General features: G+C 31.4%; 2 protein-coding genes across 5 annotated transcripts; both read left to right on the plus strand.

The window, feature by feature from the left end:
- Positions 1-10,860: 10,860 nt before the first annotated feature.
- On the plus strand, positions 10,861-14,407 carry LOC112706216 (uncharacterized). The gene is made up of 6 exons (XM_025757397.3): positions 10,861-11,197; positions 11,279-11,377; positions 11,749-11,790; positions 11,924-12,053; positions 13,488-13,589; positions 14,049-14,407. The coding sequence occupies exons 1-6, from the start codon at positions 10,982-10,984 to the stop codon at positions 14,117-14,119; spliced, it is 660 nt and encodes a 219-aa protein (XP_025613182.1). The 5' UTR covers positions 10,861-10,981; the 3' UTR covers positions 14,120-14,407.
- A 68-nt stretch (positions 14,408-14,475) lies between these two features.
- LOC112706214 (pyridoxine/pyridoxamine 5'-phosphate oxidase 1, chloroplastic) lies at positions 14,476-21,175 on the plus strand. Of its 4 annotated transcripts, none has more exons than XM_072200731.1 (14): positions 14,476-14,942; positions 16,605-16,995; positions 17,079-17,117; positions 17,371-17,538; positions 17,672-17,777; positions 17,932-18,098; positions 18,263-18,505; positions 18,943-19,031; positions 19,131-19,181; positions 19,279-19,369; positions 19,832-19,936; positions 20,025-20,095; positions 20,271-20,394; positions 20,898-21,175. In XM_072200731.1, exons 2-13 carry the CDS (start codon positions 16,654-16,656, stop codon positions 20,389-20,391), a joined length of 1,593 nt encoding a protein of 530 aa, XP_072056832.1. In that variant the 5' UTR covers positions 14,476-14,942; positions 16,605-16,653; the 3' UTR covers positions 20,392-20,394; positions 20,898-21,175. The 4 variants fall into 4 exon arrangements, with proteins under 4 accessions (XP_072056832.1, XP_025613180.1, XP_025613181.1 ...); XM_025757395.3 differs by having other exon boundaries at positions 20,271-20,366; XM_025757396.2 differs by having other exon boundaries at positions 14,693-14,942; positions 16,568-16,995.
- Positions 21,176-21,883: the final 708 nt, after the last annotated feature.

Genomic DNA, 21,883 nt, shown 5'->3' on the forward strand with positions numbered 1-21,883 from the left:
TGATTATGAATCATTATTATTTAAAATATATTTAGTTTACTATCTAAAAAATATTAATAAATAAAATAAGTTGAGTAATTACTTGAATCGTCTAAGAATGTATGTCTTTAAGTAAAAATATTTAAGATCCAATTTGTTCTAAAGTCCAGGCCGGTTCCAAAACACATTTTAATGAGTTTGGATTTATCATTTGATGTTATTTTTTAGTTGAATTTAAATTATATTTTAGATCTATTGAACTTGATTTGGAAAAAAAATAATTACTTTTTATTGAATCTGATATTGATTTATATATACAACTGGATACCCAAATAATAACCTAACTAATCTAAAAGAATTTAGCAAAACTAACAAATTTGCTTTAACATTTAATAAATTAATAGTACACCTGGCATGATTTAGTAAATAAATATCATTTTAATACTAATAGTTGATTCTAGTAATTTTTGTTAAGTTTTGTATATAGATGTTTAAAATGTCAAACTTAGCTACAAGGCTATGAAACTAGATTGCTGAAATGGATTTAGGGCACAGTATTCGGTGGTCCAAAAATCTTTGGATCACTAAGTGGTCCAAGTAGAAAACATGTTTTTAAAGTTTTTTTATCAATTGTTACGTAGTTCTTAAACTAATTTTAATTACAAACCAACTCCATATATTTTATTTAATTATAAAAATAGTTTTTTATTTTATAAATTATTATTTTATCAATTATCTATTATATTTATTAACAATCAAATACAAAAATAACAACCAATTATATCCTCCATTCATCCTAATAATTTCAATTGATTAAAAAATTAACTTTGATCTCGTTACGTTTGTCCATGACTTCCAAATCGTGTTTCCTTGAAATTCAATCGATTGATTTTTCAAAACAATCGATTGAATGATAACTCAATCGATTGGTTTACACTATATCACAAAACAATCGATTGAAAGTTGTAAGGTAGAATGGTAAAAAGCTTATACCAATCGATTGTTTATACTTTCCAATCGAATGAATGCCTCAAAACAATCGATTGTTGTTGTTACTCAATCGATTGAATTCACGAAAACAACATGGATTTGCTAAATACAATCGATTGGAAAGTGATGACATTGAAGTTTTAGCCAAATTCAATCGATTGGTAATGTAATCCAATCGATTGGAATGTGATGAAGCTGAATGTTTTGCCAATTTCAATCGATTGGTAATGGTACATAAAATTTATAAAACGTCAATGATATTTTCTTTTAAATTAATTTATAAAATTTTTTAGATTTGTATCTTCTGAAAAGTAAAAAAAAAATTATAGTAGAGTAAAACTTACCTGAAACCAAATAACATAGTGTAACACACATCTTTGATCAATATTAAAAAAAATTAGCCTAATTATGTACATAAAATCTTAAAGAATACAGTTCTATCTTATTTAATTAAGTTAGCTTTAAAATACCAATAATGCTTTTTCATGTGCTGCTTTTAATCTAAAATCCTAGAAAAAAATTGATTTAAAATATTATAATATTATTATATTGGCACAACACTTTATTTTTGTATGATAAATACAAGTACATTTTTATATAAAGTATTTAAAGTATATAAAAATGTACTCCTATTATAAAAAAATATTTAAAAAAGTCATTAAATTTTTATATGTTATTAAAATTTAATAAATACAAGTACATTTTTATATGTTATTTTTAATTCAATGTACTAATAGGAGTTAAAATTAATTTATATTTAATAATTTTATACTAAAATTAATTTACTATAATCTTGTTTTATACTTCTTTTAGTATATTTTTTTATATTATATAGTATTTTTTCTAGTATCTTATTGTACAATGTGTAATTCAAATTACCATTTGATTCGAAATGTGAGTAATTCGAATCAATTTGATTCAAACTTCCTCCTACTCACATGTTCCTACTAATTCGAATTGATACAATTCGAATTATGCTTTTATAATTGGTTCTAAGTTGATTCGAATTACTTGTATGCAATGGTTGAGAATAATTGGAGCTGTATTGATTCAAATTATTAAGGAATGTAATTCGAATAAAGTTGTTTCGAATTACATTAAAGTGTGCTTTGGTGAATTCTTGTATCAGATTCTTGTTTGGCTTATATGCGTAATAAACTTCTCTCCTTGGCTTAAATGCGTTTTTTACCCTCAATTTTATATTAACTCTAAATATATTAAAAGAATTTACTCAATATATTCTAACATTTAACTAATTGCAAACACTTATCCCAAAACATATTTACAAAAATTAGAGCACTGGTTACTAATATTTTAACGAAACTAAATTTGTGCATAACACAAATAAATAAATTAAGCATACTTACTACTTGATACGCTGCTACCTTATCAATATCATATACTTTTTGTATTTTTTACTCGCCTTACTTGAATAAAAGCAAAATGTACTATTGATCGGCAAAATTAATTTTATAAATTACCAATCTATAAATTAATTTTATGTACCATTACCAATCGGTTGAAATTGGCAAAACATTCAACTTCATCACCTTCCAATCGATTGGATTACATTACCAATCGATTGAATTTGGCTAAAACTTCAATGTCATCACTTTCCAATCGATTGTATTTGGCAAATCCATGTTGTTTTCGTGAATTCAATCGATTGAGTAACAACAACAATCGATTGTTTTGAGGCATTCATTCGATTGGAAAGTATAAACAATCGATTGGTATAAACTTTTTACCATTTTACCTTACAACTTTCAATCGATTGTTTTGTGATATAGTGTAAACCAATCGATTGAGTTATCATTCAATCGATTGTTTTGAAAAACCAATCGATTGAATTTCAAGGAAACACGATTTGGAAGCCATGGACGAACGTAACGAGATCAAAATTAATTTTTTAATCAATTGGAATTATTAGGATGAATGGAGAATATAATTGGTTGTTATTTTTGTATTTGATTGTTAATAAATATAATAAATAATTGATAAAATAATAATTTATAAAATAAAAAACTATTTTTATAATTAAATAAAATATATGGGGTTGATTTGTAATTAAAATTAGTTCAAGGACTACGTAGCAATTAATAAAAAAAACTCTAAAAACATGTTTTCTACTTGGACCACTAACTGGTCCAAAGGTTCCTGGACCACCGAATCCTGTGCCTGGATTTAGTATAAATGTCGGCTAATTGATATCTGGACTTAACATGCATCAATTTGATAAATTCAATATGTTTTGTGTGTTTATGGAAGGTCGAGTTAGTAACTATGTATATAGCTAATTAGGAATCACAAAATAACATGACAAAATCAATGACAATATTAAAATCAAACAGCAACCTTTTCAACCAAGTTTAGTTGCCACTGCTACTAATGTGTTGTACTCTACTTCAACTGAGGATCTTGATACTATAATTTATTTGCTTGATTTTCAGGATATTAAAGAGTTGCCAATAAAAGTGTAGTAGTCTGTGACGCTGCATTTGGTGTCTGAACACCCTATCCAATCTGAATCGGCATAGACTATGAGTTGTATGTTAGAGGTGGCTGGAAAAAATAAGCCTTGTCTTGGACTTCCTTTCAAGTAACGAAGGATGTGGTAGAGAACACCCATGTGAGAGAGGTTGGGCTTTTCATGAACCGACTCAAGGTGTTAACTGCATAAGTGATTTCAGGTCTAGATATTGTTAAGTACATTATCCTGCCCACCAGTCTTCGATATAAAGATGGATCATTCAAAGGGTGCTATCTGTTGAACTCAACTTCAGGTTAGGATCGATTGACAACACAGCTAGCTCACAATCTGAGAAATTAGTATCTTGCAATAAGCCGAGGGTGTATTTTTGCTGATATAGGAATTTAGCAATTTCTAGACCAAAAAAATATTTCAAATCCCAAAAATCTTGAGTTTGAAGACAGATTGAAGCAATTTCTAAACGTTTGACATCATAGTAGAGAAAGCACTCGTTAGGATGATATCATCTGCATACACAAGTAGATAAACTACATACATTCCATACCTATAAGAGAAGAGAGAGTAATCATTTCTTGGCTGTTTGAAATTGGTTTTCAATAAGGCAGTTAAGAACTTGAAGAACAACTGCTGCGAAGCTTGGCGTAGTCTGTATATGGAACGATTTAGCTTGCAAACAAGTCCTTTATTTCTATTCTTATTGTTAGAATTTGGTTAAATTAGTCCCACATTACTTAGGATAGCAAATGGAGTGGGTGGCCTAGGCTATAAATATGAGGCTAAGTTCTCCATTTATTTTTGCACCAGTCAGAAACACTTTAAGCTTGTATCTGATTTTTCTTTTCCTCTGTACTCTTTGATTAGAAAGTGTTGTGAGGTGTAGTTAGATATTTGCTTTGAGAGAGTGTGGGTGTACTGGGGTGCCGGTGTTAGAGAGAAAGAAGTCTATGTGTTGTAACAATTTTCACATAGTGATATTCTCTGGTTGTCATTTGACAACGGCCGTGGTTTTTTTCTCCGGTAATTGGAGTTTCCACGTTAAATTATTGTGTTGTGATTGTGTCTATTTTATTTCTCTGTCAAAGGTGTTTTCTCAAGGGGGAATGGTGTCTTATTCCCAACAAGTGGTATCAGAGCTTCGGTTCGGTGGGATTTATTCTTAGTATGCTCTGTGGTTGCAGCCTAGTCTGACCTTCCACATCAGAAAAGAATTTTGTCCTGTGGCTTGAGGTTGATCTTTGGTTGCTGTTGTTGTTGCTGGAAGGCAGTGTGATACTGTAAGAGTGCAGTTTGGAAAGGTTCTGGCTAAGGAAAGACTTGGTATTTAAGTGTGTCCATTGTGACCCACCTCTCTTTCCTGGGGACCCTTCCTAGTGCACGGTCTACAGTTGAATTATACTATTCCAGTATACGGTTGCAACAATGTCAGGGTATTCAAGTGCTGTGAAGCTTGAAATAGAGAAATTTAATGGAAGAATCAATTTTGGCTTGTGGCAAATACAAGTCAAGGATGTGTTGATACAATCAGGTTTGCACAAGGCGTTGAAGGAGAGGATCTCTGGTATGAAGGATGAAGATTGGGAGGAACTAGATTTGAGAGCTGCAAGTGCTATTCGTCTGTGTTTGGCTAAGAATGTTCTTGCAAATGCGCAAGGAATGAAAACAGCCAAGGAACTTTAGGATAAACTCGAAGGGTTGTATCAGGCAAAGGGCATCTCAAATCGGTTGTTATTGAAGGAGCAGTTCCATAATCTACGCATGGATCACAATGTGAAAATCTCCGACCATCTTAGTGCTATCAATGGTATTGTCTCTGAATTAGAGGCAATTGGAGTGAAAATTGATGATGAAGACAAGGCACTGAGGCTCATATTGTCTCTTCCTTCTTCCTATGAGTATATCAAACCTATTTTAATGTATGGGAAGGAAACTCTGAATTTTGAAGAAGTTGCCAGTAAGCTCATTGCTGAAGAAAGAAGAATGAAAAATGAGGGTAGCACTTCATCAGATTTGGCGCTTGTAGCTAGAAGTGACAATTATGGAAAAGGAAATCGTGGAAGGAGTGTAACATGCTGGAAATGTGGAAAGTCTGGGCATGTAAAGAGAAATTGTCCAGGTAATGCGGTTTCAGAAAAAGACTCTCAATCTGATACTTGCAATATTGCTCTCTCTATGAGAGAAGATGATGTTCTCTAGAAGACAAGAAGTATTCTCATGGTATTACCGCACTGTCATGGATAAGGATAAGTTGTGGCAATCGGGTCCACAATTGCACACGGGCATTGGTTGGCGTTAAGATGCAAGGTGTGTGGCAGAGTTAGGTCGATGGCTGAAGAACTTCCAAGAAAAGCCAATTTGGAAGTTGCACCATGAATTTTCAGCAAAGTTTCGATCTGTACCAAGGCGAAATGCTTGGAGTGGTCTAATTCCAAGTGAGTATACTTTCATGGTGGAGTATGATAGTTCTCTGAACTATGATTGTCAGTATAGACAATGGCAGCAAAGAATTGTCGGTGTTGACAATGGAAGCTGAAGATGTGTAACTATTTCAATCAAGGTGGAGATTGTTAGAATTTGGTTAAATTAGTCCCACATTGCTTAGGATAGCAAATGGAGTGGGTGGCCTAGGCTATAAATATGAGGCTAAATTCTCTATTTATTTTTGCACCAGTCAGAAACATTTTAAGCTTGTATCTGATTTTTCTTTTCCTCTGTACTCTTTGATTAGAGAGTGTTGTGAGGTGTAGTTAGATATTTGCTTTGAGAGAGTGTGGGTGTACTGGGGTGCCGGTGTTAGAGAGAAAGAAGTCTATGTGTTGTAACAATTTTCACATAGTGATATTCTCTGGTTGTCATTTGACAACGGCCGTGGTTTTTTTCTCCGGTAATTGGAGTTTCCACGTTAAATTATTGTGTTGTGATTGTGTCTATTTTATTTCTCTGTCAAATGTGTTTTCTCAAGGGGGAATGGTGTCTTATTCCCAACACTTATGTCCTAATAGCATCTCCATATACACCTTTTCGAAGAGGTCTTCATTTAAGAAGGTATTGTTTACATCCATTTTTTGTAAAGACCATCCTTTAATAGCTACTAATGATAGGAGAACTTGAACAGTGGCAAGCTTGGCCACTGGAGAGAAAGTATCACAGAAGTCCACTCCATCTTATTGTGTGTACCCTTTTACAACTAGCTTTATTTTATTCTTCATCCATTGCTTTACTATCTGATGGAAATAAGTTGATTTTGAGATTGTTTGGACATTTTCAATAAAAGTAGCATATGATGGAGTTAGGTGTTTTTTCAGGGTCAGTTATAAATGGAATTGATGGTCTGGCTGCACTTGTAGTCAATAAAGTATGTAGAAGGTTTGCTTTGTCTTTGTGATTTTCTATTGGTAATTGCAATTTGGTTTTGGAAAATGTGAGTGTTTGTAATGGTTGGAACAATCTCAAAATTTGTTATTTCAATGATTTCTAGTAAAATTGATTTGGTATTGGTATGTGTTAGGATAGGATCAATAAGTATAAGCATGTGCGAGTCAGAAATACATAATAGTAATACTATGTCAGAGATTCTTAGACAAAAGAAGAGTCTAAAGGGTTGATAGAATGAAATAGGAATATATTTTTTGGGAAACTTACATCCTTAAAAATAAATATTTTTTTCTTTATATCATACAACTTGTGTTCTGTATAGCCGATTGAATAGTCTAGAAAAATCAATCTTTATAGACCTTGAAAAAAGTTTGTTTTGTTAAGATAGTAGAGTGGATGTATGGTAGAGATAGCCAAACACTTTCATAACTTGATAATCCGGCAATTTTTTAAAAATCCTTTTATATGGACTCTGAAAAATTAATGATAGGAATGGGCAGCTTGTTGACGAGAAATTTAGTGTGAGAACACACTTTTTCAAAAATTGAATTGGTATCTTGAATTGGAAAAATAAGGCGCGACTATATTTAACAAATATTGATGTTTGCGCTCCACAACAAAACTTTGCTCAGGTCTTTCAATATGAAAATTGGTAAAGCATTTTTTTGAATCGTAGAAAATTAGTAAGAGCTAACTCCTTAGTATTGATTGAACGGATCTGTTTCACTTTATGTTTTGAATTGTGTCTCAACCAAAGAAATGAAATTAATCAAAGAATGTGTTTCATTAGATTTATGCTTGAGTAGATTAGATTTATGCTTGAGTAGGTAAGTCAATAATTGTAAAAGAATATCTAATTTTATTATGTGTAGGGGTCTGATATGGTCTCTAAATATCATAATGGATCAAATCAAATGGAGATTGACACAAGTTGTTATTTGTATTAAAAGACAAACGTTTAAACTTTACTAAAGGACACATTTCACATCTTGAATGACCAAATTTCAAGAAATTATTTGAATGAAAATGAATAAATTTTACAAACATATTTTCTGATACATGACCTAATATTACCAGTCACGTATAACTATCCACATGACAAACTAAAACATTAGAGTCAGATACGGACCCAATAAGAACTATGAGGAGGCACTTGCCCCCACTTAGTTTTCATTTTTTTAAAAGAAATAGTTATATATAATATGTCTCTACTTCAAATTTTAAATGAACCTACTATAAATAAATTAAATTCAATTTGCTAAAGTTTTAAATTCACTTTTTATTTCTATATTATTTTGACTATTATTTAATCTAATTAAATTTAGTTTTTTGCCGTCACTCCTTTATTTTCTTAAACTCTTTTTTATCTTTATATTTTTAACATTCGTTTTCTATTTCTTATCTAGTAGTCATCTTTTATTCATCAAAAGATAAATTTCAAATTCTCTATTTTTTTATATAACTTTCTATGACTCTATGTATCTTCTAATTTTATTATTTCTCTTTTTGATATTTTCAATTGTAAATTTTAATTCAAACAATTATAATTTAAGTATTAATCTAATATTTTATTTTCTTCATGACTTTATATATTTTATTTTGTTATCAATTTATTTATCTTTTTACTTATTTTTTTATCTTTTGTTTTATTATATGTACCTGTATTGCATATAAAATTTTAAAATAAATTAATTAATTTACTAATTTAGAATATATTTTTGTTGAAAATAGTAATAACAAAATATTTTAATTACAATACATAATTAATACATAATTAAATAGATGAACAAAATTTTTCGTCTAATATTATATCAAAATTAAATTAAAAAATATATAATAAATTCAATTATTTAAAAAAATTGTAAATTAAGCTTCTATTATCTTATATAAACATACTTTTATTTATAGATTTGATTTTTCTAATATTTATATATAATTATAGTTTTAAATTACAAATATTAGTGTATCATTAGTTGCTAATGTGTCAATTGAGTCCGTCTTTTGTTATTAAATGTGTATAAAAAAATTAGTTAAAATAATAAGTTATCTATAATTTAATTAAAATATTTTAAGTTTAAGTTTTAGAAATAAAAAATTATATTTTATAAATTATATATAAAAAATAGTATTTTAAGAATAAAAGTGATCATTAATTTTTTTTAATTTTTATATCTTCATATAATTAATAATGTTTAATAAAATTTATTTTAATGTATATATTTTTGTCCCCACTTATAAAATTTTCTGGATCCGTCCTTAGAGTGTTTGACAAGTTTGAAGAGTTGATGGTGAGGAGATTCTAATAAGAACAGACCTCCATACTCGTCACTTTTGCCAATTACCTTCTCGAAAATCTGGTCTTGTATTGTGAAAAACAAGTAAAAAAATAGAGAATTTTATTAAACTACTAAATTCGGATGGTCCGAAATTATTTTTTATAATAAATAAATATATCTTAGAGTAAAATTAGTAAGTTATATTGTTTTTGTTTTAAAATAATTTATTTTGGTATAAACATATATAAAATTTATTAAATTTAATTTTTAAAAGTAAAATTTTATTATTTTAGCATATAAAATTTATAAATTTGTATATACTAATTTTATATCAAATCTACTCTATTTAATTCGACTTATTTCACTTACGAATCGAGTGAAAATAAACTTGCAACCTTTTAAGTCTGAATTCAAATTAAATCCGATCCAATTCGATCCTTGAACACTCTATCTTTGAATTTAAATGTTGAATATGGTTAATATAAAAAAATGGTGAATATGTCTCGCTTAAGTATGCGTTAGAAGTTTAAATTCTGCTTTATGTATGCAATAATTTATTAGCTAACAGTAGATTCTTAAATAAAATTTAAATTTTTATAAAATTTATTAGACTAAAAAATACCGTGTAAAAAAAATATTCAACACGGTCATTTTATAACACGTTTTTTTATATGATTTAATTAGGATTCTTAAATTAAATTACATAAATTAACAAATATATGTTAAGAAAATAGGCATTTAACTAACTTGTTTAGTAGGGTTAGGGGACCTTAAAAATAAATATGCACAAGTGTATTTTAATTAAAGTAGTTAGGTAAAATAGAATGTTGTACAAAATTAAAAGAATAAATCAAATATGTAAAACATAATTATATTAAAATATTCAATCTAATAGAAATTTTTAATATTAATTAATGCGTGTTTGAAAAGATTTTTTGGTCTATGTTTAGTTTATTTTGTTGTTAGGATTTGTTAAAAGATTTGATTTAGTTCTTATTTATTGAGTAGTATTTTTAAAAATTTTAAATTTAAATCAAATCTCATTGATCAAATCTAATTTCAATTAAATTATCTTTAAAAATTTAAATTTAAATTTAAATTAGATGTTTAAAAAAATTTAGTTCATTCTTAGATTGATTTGCTAGAAGCTTATTTAAAAATTTCTTATTCCTTTTTTGAATTAATTTTTTATGAATGAAATTTTTTTTAAAATTTTTTTGAGAAACTTAAGTGTGAACTTTAACTATTACACCAAAAAATTAGGTTGAGATAAAAGAGTCCCTTTCTTTGATTTTCATCCTATTCTAAATTCCGTTCTGTATAATTAATTAAATTGTGTAAAATTATAATATTTTTTATGAGTTAAATTGAAATTTTAATTTAGTTGTATTAATGCTAGTTCTATTTTTCTGTAAAAATAGATTCTCTCAATTGTTAAAAAAAAATTAAGAGTATAAAGTATAATTTTTAACTTTTCATTATTCTCTCTCATATTTATTTTTGATTCTACTTATAAAATTAATAATAAAAAATTATATTTTATTTTCTCAATTATAAAAAAAATTAAAAGAATCCATTCTCCTCAATTCACAACATCATATTGTTGTGTGGTTAATTAGTTTTCTCTAGTCCTAATGCCATTATTTAATTCATCAACCTATACTTTGTTCACATTGTATTTAATTTGATTTAAACTGTCATAGACAGCCAAAATTGAATTAGGTCCCATATAGCCAAACCTACCATCATGCTATACGCCTGCTAGCTTTGACCTTCGATAACTTTCCATTGCTATTAATATGCTGAGCTACGAGCCTTGCCTTCCACTAAACCCTTTTTGAGTCAAAGTTCATAACAGAAAGAAAAAACCATCATGGGAAGCGAAGGGGTGAAGAAACCAAGAATCCTATGCCTTCATGGGTTCCGAACAAGTGGCCACATCCTCAAAACACAGTTACACAAGTGGCCCCAATCTGTTCACGACCACCTCGACCTTGTGTTCCTCGATGCTCCTTTTCCTTGTCAGGGAAAATCCGATGTTGAAGGAATCTTTGATCCTCCTTATTACGAGTGGTTCCAGTTCAACGAGGTTCGCATTCTATATACATGTATAGTGTTCGTGATTTGTAATTGTATCCAAAGCTAAGGTATTATTATTATTGTATTTTAGGAATTTACGGAGTATACCAACTTTGATGAATGCGTACAATACATAGAAGATTACATGATCAAGCACGGACCTTTCGATGGTCTTTTGGGCTTCTCTCAGGTAATTAATTAATTTAATTGTCGATAAATTTAGTGGTTAAAAAATCTAGATATGAAAATAAAATGAGTAATATATTTTAACATTGTAATTTTTTAATATTTTTTAAATTCAATTTATGTTTCAAAAATTTTAAAAATTTAGAGTACATAAATCAAAAAATTCTATTTTTATATCTCTTACAAATTAAATGGTCCAATTTTAATTTCTGATGTCACAACTACGTAAAATATTTATACACGCTATAATTACATTCTACACCATTCTCACTTCTATATTTAAATTATTTAAAATTAAAAAATGGAATTCAGTTCTCTATGAATATGAATATAAATATTTGCGCTGAGATACATGTTTGAATGTGACAAAATTAGGGTGCTGTACTCTCTGCTGCGCTGACTGGTCTTCAGGAGAAGGTGTGCAACGTGCAAAATATAAAAATACTATTTGTCATTAAAATTATATTTATAATTTAATTTATTTTAATGTATATTTTATTCTGATTGATTTTGTTTGTGGGGTCTCTTGATGAGTTATTGGGATGTGCAGGGTGAAGCACTGACTAAGGTTCCAAAGGTGAAATTCATAATAATAATATCAGGGGCAAAGTTCAAGTCATCTTTGATAATGGAGAAAGCATATTCTAGCCCCATTTCCTGTCCATCTCTTCACTTTCTAGGTATTTTCTTTGACTCCTTTCACGTTACTAACAAAAAATCACTAGCGTAAATATTTAATAAAAGTATAAAACAATAAAATAAAAATTAATTATTACTAAATTGATATTTTTCATTATAAGTAAATTTTATTGTTTTAATTCGAATGTAATTAAACATTTATTTTCTTACTCTGTCAATTTTTTTTTGTAATAATCAATTTTTTTTATTTTAAAAGAATTTACATGCAACTTGTGACTTGTCATAAGTTATGACCAAAAGTCCAAAACCACTAGGCGCTTTTGTCATAAATAAAAAACACCGGACTTTTTCAAAGAGATATTGCATTGGGCTCTTTTTTGTACTATGCATGTATCCACAATAAATCATTGTTTCTTAGTTGTGAGTGGCCTAAAACACAAACAACACAAAAAAAAATTGTCTAGGCTCCAAGACCAAAAAAGAAAGGGAGAGAAAAGTCTACATGTCATAGCAGTGTTTACATGTCATAGCGGTGTTTATGCGTCGGGTGAAATTGGGTTTATCTTGACCTAGATCCGGTCCTAAATATACACTGAGTCTATTTTTGAGATTCTAATCCGATACTAGATCCAATCAAACCTAAACATTTTCGGACCATAACTATACCGGGTCTAAACCGAATGAAAACCGGGTCTTTACAGCTTTAACAATAATTTATAAAGAAACTTATTTATAAAGAAACTTATCTATGATACACTTATTTATAAAGAAGAAACTTGTTACCGAAAGATTATCTGTATTTGAATTTGAATTTGTCCATAAATTCTAATTCTAATTTGATGCTCTTTTTTTTTTATCTATTTTCTAATTCAATAAGTGTGATTAAAAATAAAATAATAAGTTTATAATTAATATAACATAATATTAAAATTAATTTAAAACACATATCTTTTTTAATTTTCTTAGGATGCACATGAGTCAGGTAAAGCCAGGCTCGTATTGACCTGAAACAATTACTGGATCTATTTTTGAGACCCTTACCCGACCCTAGATCCGGTAAAATCACACAAAATTAACTCCTAAACTATTCAGAGCCGGACCGAGTCTTCGGGTCGGGTCGGGTCGGGTGCACCCCTAATGCGGATTAAAAGTTACTAGTTGTATTGGAGAATAAAGTAATAAACCAAGTTGGGTTCTTGAAAAAAAAAAAGTTGGGTTAATTTAGTGATTAGCTTATTAGTCCGCTTAAGTAAGTGTCGTAGATTTAAATCCCTCTTTGTGCATGTAGCAATTCCTTAGTTAGCTGCAAACCTTTAAATAAAGTTTCGACCCGAGACAGATTAATTATTGACCTGTCGAGTTGGAGCACTGGGAGATATAGTGAAAAAAGGAAAAAAAATGGAGAATATATTAAATTGTTATTTTAACATTTAAGATTATAGTGTTAGTGATGAAAAATTGCTTGCGAGGTGCAGGGGAGACAGATTTCCTGAGGCCTTATGGTACTGAGCTACTAGAATCCTGTATTAAGCCTATGATCATCCATCATCCCAAAGGTCATACCATTCCAAGATTAGGTAAGCTCTTATAAATAGATATATCTGTATTATGTGTTTCTATAAATTATATGAGTTTAATTATTATGTTTCAGTTTTATTAAATTTTTAATTATGTCTTTATATTTTAAAAATTTGTAATTCACTTTTTATATTAGATAAAAAAATTTAATTAGACCTATTTAATTTATCTTTTGCTAAAAAATATAAAATATTCATTTTTTGTACTTGATATTAAATTATGAAATATTTTAAAAACAAATATTTTAAAAGTATTATTTTTAAAAAATAACTAATAAGAATTTAATTATAAATTCTAATTTTAAAATAAAAAATTTGTAAAATAAGAGAATCTAATTAAAAATTTGATAAAACTGTATCTACTACCAGAAAAATCAAACCAATATGTGTAGCATTATTATTATATAGGGGTGTTGAGTAACACACTAATAATGCTTTGTCTCTGTTTTTTCCTTTCAGATCCAGAGAGTTTGAAGACCACCATGAGTTTCATCAAAAGAATAAAAGATGTGGTTGAAAATGAGCAATGAGTTTAGACAAGTGCCCGTGCAACTAATCAAATTTTAATCTAAGCTTTGACAAACAGAACAATTAATAATAATTCAGATATACATACGCATACTATATAGGCTCAAGAAGACATATATATAGGTTTCACTATACAGTATACACTATACACTGCCAACTAATGGTTGCTTCATACTTCTTAATGTACCATTGATTTATCATGTTAAGGGTAACTATTTATCATTGAGTTAATACTCTTGTACCATTCATACTTCTTAATGTATAATAAAAAATATTCAATTTGAGAAAAATCTATTCCATGTAAAAATATCAAATGGTTCTCCCTGGAATTGAATTTGAATTTAATTGGCGTAAGATTGAATATTTATCTGGACTCCTAATGAGTATGGTTTTAAAAACTGGACCGGTCGGTCGAATTGGTTTAATAAAAAATCGACAATAAAAAATGTCCGATTCGATGCTTATAACCGTTAGAGAAAAAACCACTTAAAAACCGTCGAATGGGCCGATTACTGACCGGTTGGATCGGATCGATAACTGTCTGGTTCGTATAAAACGACGCCGTTTTGTTTATTTGGAAAAAACAAAACAAAACAAAACAAAAGCAGAACCATTCGTGAACCACCCCCCTCTTCCCCCAATCATTCGTGCACTCCTGGAAACCTCTGAAGCCAAGGAAAACCCTAGCCCTTCATCGCCGCCGCCGTCCCCAGGTCCTCAGCGCTGCCGCTGCTTCCTCTTCCCCGTGTCATTTTCATCTTCCTCTTCCCCAGGTAGCTCGGCACGTCGTTTTCATCTTCGCTGGCTTCTCGGCACGGAACCCAGGTTAGTGGCCCTGCTTTCAATTCTTCGCCTCCGCTTCTTCCTTTTAATTTCTGAATGTTCGGTCTTCTTCTTCGTTTGAAGTTCTGAAATTGTTGTTCAATTTTTGTTATATTTTTCTTGTAATGTTTTGTAAATTGTAATTGTCTGCTGCTGATGGATCTGTCTCGTATTTGCTGGTTGCTGAAGGCTGTAAATTTTTTTTCAAATTTACTGATGGCTCGATGGCTCTGTTAGTCTGTTGCTTTCAATTCTTTGCTCTGTTACTGATGGCTCGATGGCTCTGTTAGTTGCTGATGGCTCTTAATTTTTTTTGTTCAAATTTACCGATGGCTTTGTTTGTAGTTGCTAGTTTGGCTGGGTGAAGGTTTAGTGTTTTGGAATGTTTTATAATGTGCTAATGTTTGTAATTGCTAGCTTTGTTTGTAATTGCTGGGTGAAGGTTTAGTGTTTTGTGATTATTGGTTAATGTTTCGGTGTAGTGTTCTCTCTTTTCCAGATTTCCCTTCTCCCTGTATTTCTGCATGTTGCTGAATTGGTAATCAATAAATTTGCCTTTTTGCTGTAAATCGGGACTTTACTAGGATTTGTTAAATTTGTTGCTGTAACTTGAATTTGTTGCTGAATTTGTTGCTTCCCAGTCACAGAATCAGAACAGAATGCTCAGTCAGTGCTTGATTGATTGGCTTTGCTCACTGATTGTATTTGATGATAAATTTTAAATTTTAAATTTGCACTGCCTATGTTACTGATTCACTGTTCTTTCAGTGCTTTTTGTTGTTGTTAATCATTGTGATGAGCTTTGTTAAAATTTGCACTGCCTATATTACTGAGTGTTCCTTCCGTGCTTTTTGTTGTTGTTAATCATTGTGATGAACTTTGTTAAAATTTGCACTGCCTATGTTACGGATTCACGGATTCATCCCTCTCGTCATTACCATTGGCATGAACTCCGAACCAAACCCCCAATTCTCTGGATAAAATTGTAACGAAAGCTGATTGGGATTTTTTCTTCTACTTAAAGGTATGAATCAGAATGATGAGGCCAAGTTGTGAATACACAAGTGTCAACGGACTATAATATATATTGAGTTTGTGACATTAGAAGGGTGTAATAATAACAATAATGGAATCATGTTATTTGAATATTGAGGTTTAACATTTAAACTCTCAGCTTCTCAGCCCTGTTTGATTCTTCATCTCAGGCAATTGAATCGAATCAACCAGGCCTTCCTTTTCTTTTTCTTTTAGTTGGTTCTTAATTTTTCTAATATATGTAGCTTTCTGAATCAAGTGGATCAGATTATGTGGTTTTCTTTATTTGGGATATTTTCCAAGACGCATTAGAAGAGCTATTTTATTATTATGTTTGCTATAATAATATTCACATGTTCTGTATGCTTGTGATTGTTTCGGTGTTTACATTTTCTTTCCAAGTCACTTGCTGTGGTTGTTCTTTGAGTTAAGGCTTTGTATGTGTGTGTGAGAATATGTTTGATAATGTTGAATGCTGTTGCATCTAATAGAACTTCTTGGAGTACCCTCATCTTTGGTCCTTTATAATTTATTTATTATTTTATTCTAAAATGGTTTCTCTGGTTGAACCACCGGTTGGACCAATGAACCAGTGAACCAGTGACTAAAGCAGTTTGATGACCGGTCCAGTTTTCAGAACCTTGCTAATGAGAGATGCAGAAGAGGAAGAAATTAAGCGATGCTTTCATTGGTGCGGAAGGGAAGAAGCAGCATCATGATGTCATGCTCTCTATTCCTTACTTCTTTTAATTATTACTCACTCCCTCTTCTTTCTCATTCTCATTACAACACTCTCTCACGCGCCCCCACACTCTCACGCGCCCTGGCTTATCCGCAACCCTTTCCCGCAACCATGCTGCCTCCTGGATTTCGCGCTCTTTCTAACAACTTCTCAACAACCACTGAAGCTTCTGGAACCATGGACTCTTCTGTCTCAGTTACTTACCTCTCGCAGCGCCAAGCCGCCGAGATCGACGACACTCTCATGGGCCCTCTTGGCTTCTCTGTCGACCAGCTCATGGTTGCTCTCACCTTCCACCATTTTTTTTTAATTTTATTTTAATGCTTAACGAGTTCCGTTTTTCTGAAACTTGCAATTTGTAGGAATTGGCTGGTTTGAGCGTCGCTACTTCCATTGCTGAGGTATTTATTCCTTTCAAATTACTGGTTTCATTCGTAATTCATTTCATTAGAGGAGAATTCCTGATAGTTTTGTTATGCCTCTGATTGCTATTTACATTCGATAATTCAACCTGTTTAAATTCTTGTTGATTTAGGAATGAGCACAAGTTTTTGTTAATCTAGTGTAGTACCAAGTTATGGAGTTACCTTAAAGGAAATGTAGTTGGAATATAAATAAGATTTGTTCTTAGCTAAAATTGATTTAACATCACAGGTTTACAAACCAGGCGAGTATAACCGTGTTCTTGTCATATGTGGTCCTGGTAACAATGGTGGCGATGGTTTGGTGGCCGCTCGTCACCTGCACCATTTTGGTTATAAGCCCTCGGTCTGCTACCCCAAGCGCACCCCGAAGCCTCTTTATGAAGGGTTAGTTACTCAGGTAGGATGGAACTCAACTTGTAAAAGTTTTGAACAGACTATTTTTCAGTTTGTATCTCTTTTCTTGTTATTTCTTTGGTTTTATGGTTTATTATGAGCTGCAACAAATCTCATATGAAATGTTGATGCTGTAGCTCGAAGCTCTGTCAATCCCTTTCTTGTCAGTGGAAGATCTACCTTCGGACTTGTCAAGTGACTTCAGCATTCTAATTGATGCGATGTTCGGATTCTCATTTCATGGTAGTTTATATTGTGTCTTCTAATATTGTTTGTCATTCATAAATACCTGCATCATTCTTTGTTTTATTAACTCAAGCTTTGAGTTTATAACCAGTGTGTAAGTTTTGGAATAAACAGTAGCATTTTATTGATTTGCTACTTTCTTATTTTGCAGGTTCTCCAAGACCTCCTTTTGATGATTTGATCCAAAGATTTGTTACCTTACAAAATTATAATCAAAGTGGCCCGAAAAGATCAGTTATTGTCTCTGTAGATATTCCATCTGGGTGGCATGTCGAAGAAGGAGATATAAATGGTATAGGCCTTCAACCTGATATGTTGGTATGCTTCTCATATATATATCTTTCTCACTATTTGTTGCTTTAACCGCTGAGATTTTAACCACTGATATTTGGATGTAATATATTGATATTTCATTATTTCTTGTATATATACAAGTTGTGTTTCGATTGAATGACTGCCTCATCTCCTTGTGTTTTATGAAGATTTCTTTGACAGCTCCGAAATTATGCGCAAAGAAGTTTAGTGGTCCTCACCACTTTCTAGGAGGTAGATTTGTCCCACCTGCTATTGCAGAAAAATATAAGCTTTTACTTCCACAATATCCTGGAACTTCCATGTGTGTCCGAATTGGAAAGCCGCCTAAAATTGACATTTCAGCTCTAAGAGAGAACTATATCTCTCCAGAGTTTCTTGAAGAGCAAGTGGAGGCAGACCCCATTAATCAGGTAAAGTGGTTGTTGGTGCTTTTCTCCTCTATTGGTGGCTAATGACTTAGGAGACTGCTGTTGTGTAGTACTCTAATCCATATAGCCAACCCTTCTTACTAGAACAAAGCTTGTTCTTGTTGTTTTGTTGGTGAGGTGGTTAATGGCTTTACCATGATCTATTTTTAACACTCTACCATGACTTCTAAGTAGTTTCTGCCAATATACATCCATTTTGACGTGCAGTTTCTTAACTCTGTTGTTAGAGTTGTCATTCTCCCTCCCCTACCCTGCCACCCTGGCTCCCATTTTCTTAAATAACCAAAAGTACTTTTACCATGATTGTTTTCAGTTGCCTTATCTGAGTATTTTGAGGAAGCAGATTTTAATGGCTATAACTACTATTATTTACACTCTAATCAATTTTATGTTTAACATATTTTATTTGTTACTTGCAGTTCCATAAATGGTTTGATGATGCATTAGCTGCTGGTCTGAAGGAACCAAATGCTATGGCATTGTCAACTGTAGGGAAGGATGGAAAACCGTAAGTTCTGCTTCTCTGGTTTCATGTTAAATTGTTCTTCTATACTTCCATGATATTTGAACTAATACTTCTAAATTTCTCTAATTCTCTTGGCTGTAGCTCATCAAGAATGGTATTGCTAAAAGCTGTGGACAAGGATGGTTTTGTGTGGTCAGTAAAAATCTGTTATTTTTGCGTTAGTGCAGATTTCTCCATTCTGTTCGGCAAATGATTATTTGTGTTCACCCACCACAATTACTTTGCACAGGTACACAAACTATGAAAGTCATAAGGCACGTGATTTATCTGAAAATCCGCATGCTTCACTTCTTTTTTACTGGGATGGTCTAAACAGACAGGTAACTATTGTTTTCATTCTTGATGGCCTTGTCGTCATAATTATTTGTTTTGCCATGTGTTTAAGGATGAAAGTTAATTTTTCATGCCACACGGTCTCATGCTTCCATTTGGGAAGCCAATGTCATAAAACATGACATAATGTACTCTACTCAGCAAACAAAATGAGGATAAGTATGGAATTTCATAGAAGAGAACATTTAGTTGTTGATGTAAAATTCTTTCAGATGATAACATAGTATACTTCCTTCATTGAACGGTTAATCAACATATTATATTTCCTTAATCTACAGAAATTGTATTTATTTATTTTTTTGCAAATGAAGATTGTGGATTAGTCTTTAATCACTTATAATTGTAAGTTTACAGAGCTTGAACTGTAGTTTTTGTACGAATTTAACGTGATGCATTGAGTCTCAATAATCGAAACACCATCTTATGTAATTTCTTGTTGCTTTTCCTAGGTAAGAGTGGAGGGGTCTGTTCAGAAAGTATCTGATGAGGAATCAGAGCAGTATTTCCATAGCCGTCCTAGAGGAAGTCAGCTTGGAGCAATAGTTAGTAAGCAGGTCTACAACTGCTTCGCCTGGATTAATCTAGTGGTTACATATAGAAATCATATATGTATACTTATTGTATCAACTTCTTGATGTTTAGAGTTCTGTAGTGCCTGGAAGGCATGTTCTTCATCAGGAGTACAAAGAGCTTGAGCAAAAATTTTCTGATGGGTAAGTTATTTAACTTTGTTTTGACTCGGTGTTAGTTTTGAATTCTGATAAAATTTTCTAATCTCTAATTTCAACTTGGAATTCTAATGTGTTCAATCTTTCATTTGGCTAAGGCTATGCCCCTGCTAAGTCACTCCAGGGGAGCTGGAAATAATTTATTTATTTTTTCTTGCAGAAGTTTGATCCCTAAACCTAAGAATTGGGGAGGATACAGGCTAACACCAGAGCTTTTTGAATTTTGGCAAGGACAGCAATCTCGCTTGCATGACAGGTGTGGGCTGTTCCCTCGTTTATGACAGGTTGCTTGTTTTCAAATTTCATGTCTTTAAGTGGAAGACACAAAAAGTATCCATGTTTGCAAGTAAATAATGACCTCGAAGCCAATAGGCGTTGGATTTTCAATGCACTAGTTATGTTCAGGGTCCATGCCATATGCATATGCTATCAATTTGAGTTTGATCCATCCTAGTCTTGCTACTTGATGATAACTTTGAAAAACAATCTCTCTCATCTAACTTTAAACTTTTCATGTATTATTTTCCAAACTAGGTTGCTTAGATGAGTTTATGACGCTTATACAGTTATACTGAAAATCAGCTCTTATTAACTCCTACTAATCCGTTAGTCCCTCATTAGTCATTGATCCCTTCTTAAGGTTCCTTATGGTAATTTGCTTTTTGCTTGATCCTAATTTTTTTAACCCTCAAGATCAGAACCAGTTGCACTTTCAGTTTCAGATATTGCTTGATGTAAATCTCTCATGAGAATTTCAGATTGATTTTTCATGCGTGTTTTTCGACAGGTTACAATATTCTCCCCACGAGATCAATGGACAGAAAGTGTGGAAGGTTGAGCGGTTGGCCCCCTAATCTAATTTTTTCAATATATGTCAATGAAAAGTAAGAGGTTTTCTCAGCATTTATCTCAGGCCTCAAGTACAGAAATTTTTCAGATGGATGAGCTTTGAAAATTTGTAGAATTTGCAATTAAAAGTGACATACAATTATACAAAGACAATAATAATAATGCTGAAAGAAGGCTGGGATATCAAATCTAATAAATAGATCTGTTTATATCAAATCTATGATATGACCGAATTATATGCATTTCAGTATTGGCAAGTACGGAAAATTTTCCATTATCTCCAAAGTCCAAAGGTTTCCTTTAAAGAATGTAAACGATAATAATGATGTAAATGTTTACCTTGTTCCATACCAGTTGGTACTCGGTAGAATTTGAATGGATGTTGCTCTCACAGAGTTACAGTAGGTTTTAGGATATGTTCGATAAACAGCTCTAACGCATGTATACAAGTATAATATTATATTATTACTGGCAAATTCTGATGTTCTATTTTATCATTCTTTTTTGGCCCCCCAACAAAATCTGAATCTCATCATAGTCCCTTGGATGTAGCATCCTGAATTATTCGATATTACAGCACCACACTTTTGACTAAATGTTTCAATAATACCACTCTAGTGATGACTGATGAAAATATTTACTGGTGGATCTTAATTTGTTTGAGCCAGAATGCCAAATAATCAATGATAACCTTTTCCCCCCCAGTTATGGGTACCATTATTGATATTCCTGAAATGAAGGGTGAAATAAATATGCAACATATTTGGTTTTGAGTATAGTAGCCTGTATCATTTATGCACTGATCTTCTTTCACAGCTTCAAAAAGCAGATTCTGGTGTGAGGGAGAGAAAGTTGCATTAATAACACAAATTTTCTATTCAAATGAAGCCTTTATTTTATTCTTTTTCATTTTCACATCCAAAG

The sequence above is a fragment of the Arachis hypogaea genome, chromosome 8 (genome assembly GCF_003086295.3).
Source record: "Arachis hypogaea cultivar Tifrunner chromosome 8, arahy.Tifrunner.gnm2.J5K5, whole genome shotgun sequence".
NCBI classification, from domain to species: domain Eukaryota; kingdom Viridiplantae; phylum Streptophyta; class Magnoliopsida; order Fabales; family Fabaceae; genus Arachis; species Arachis hypogaea.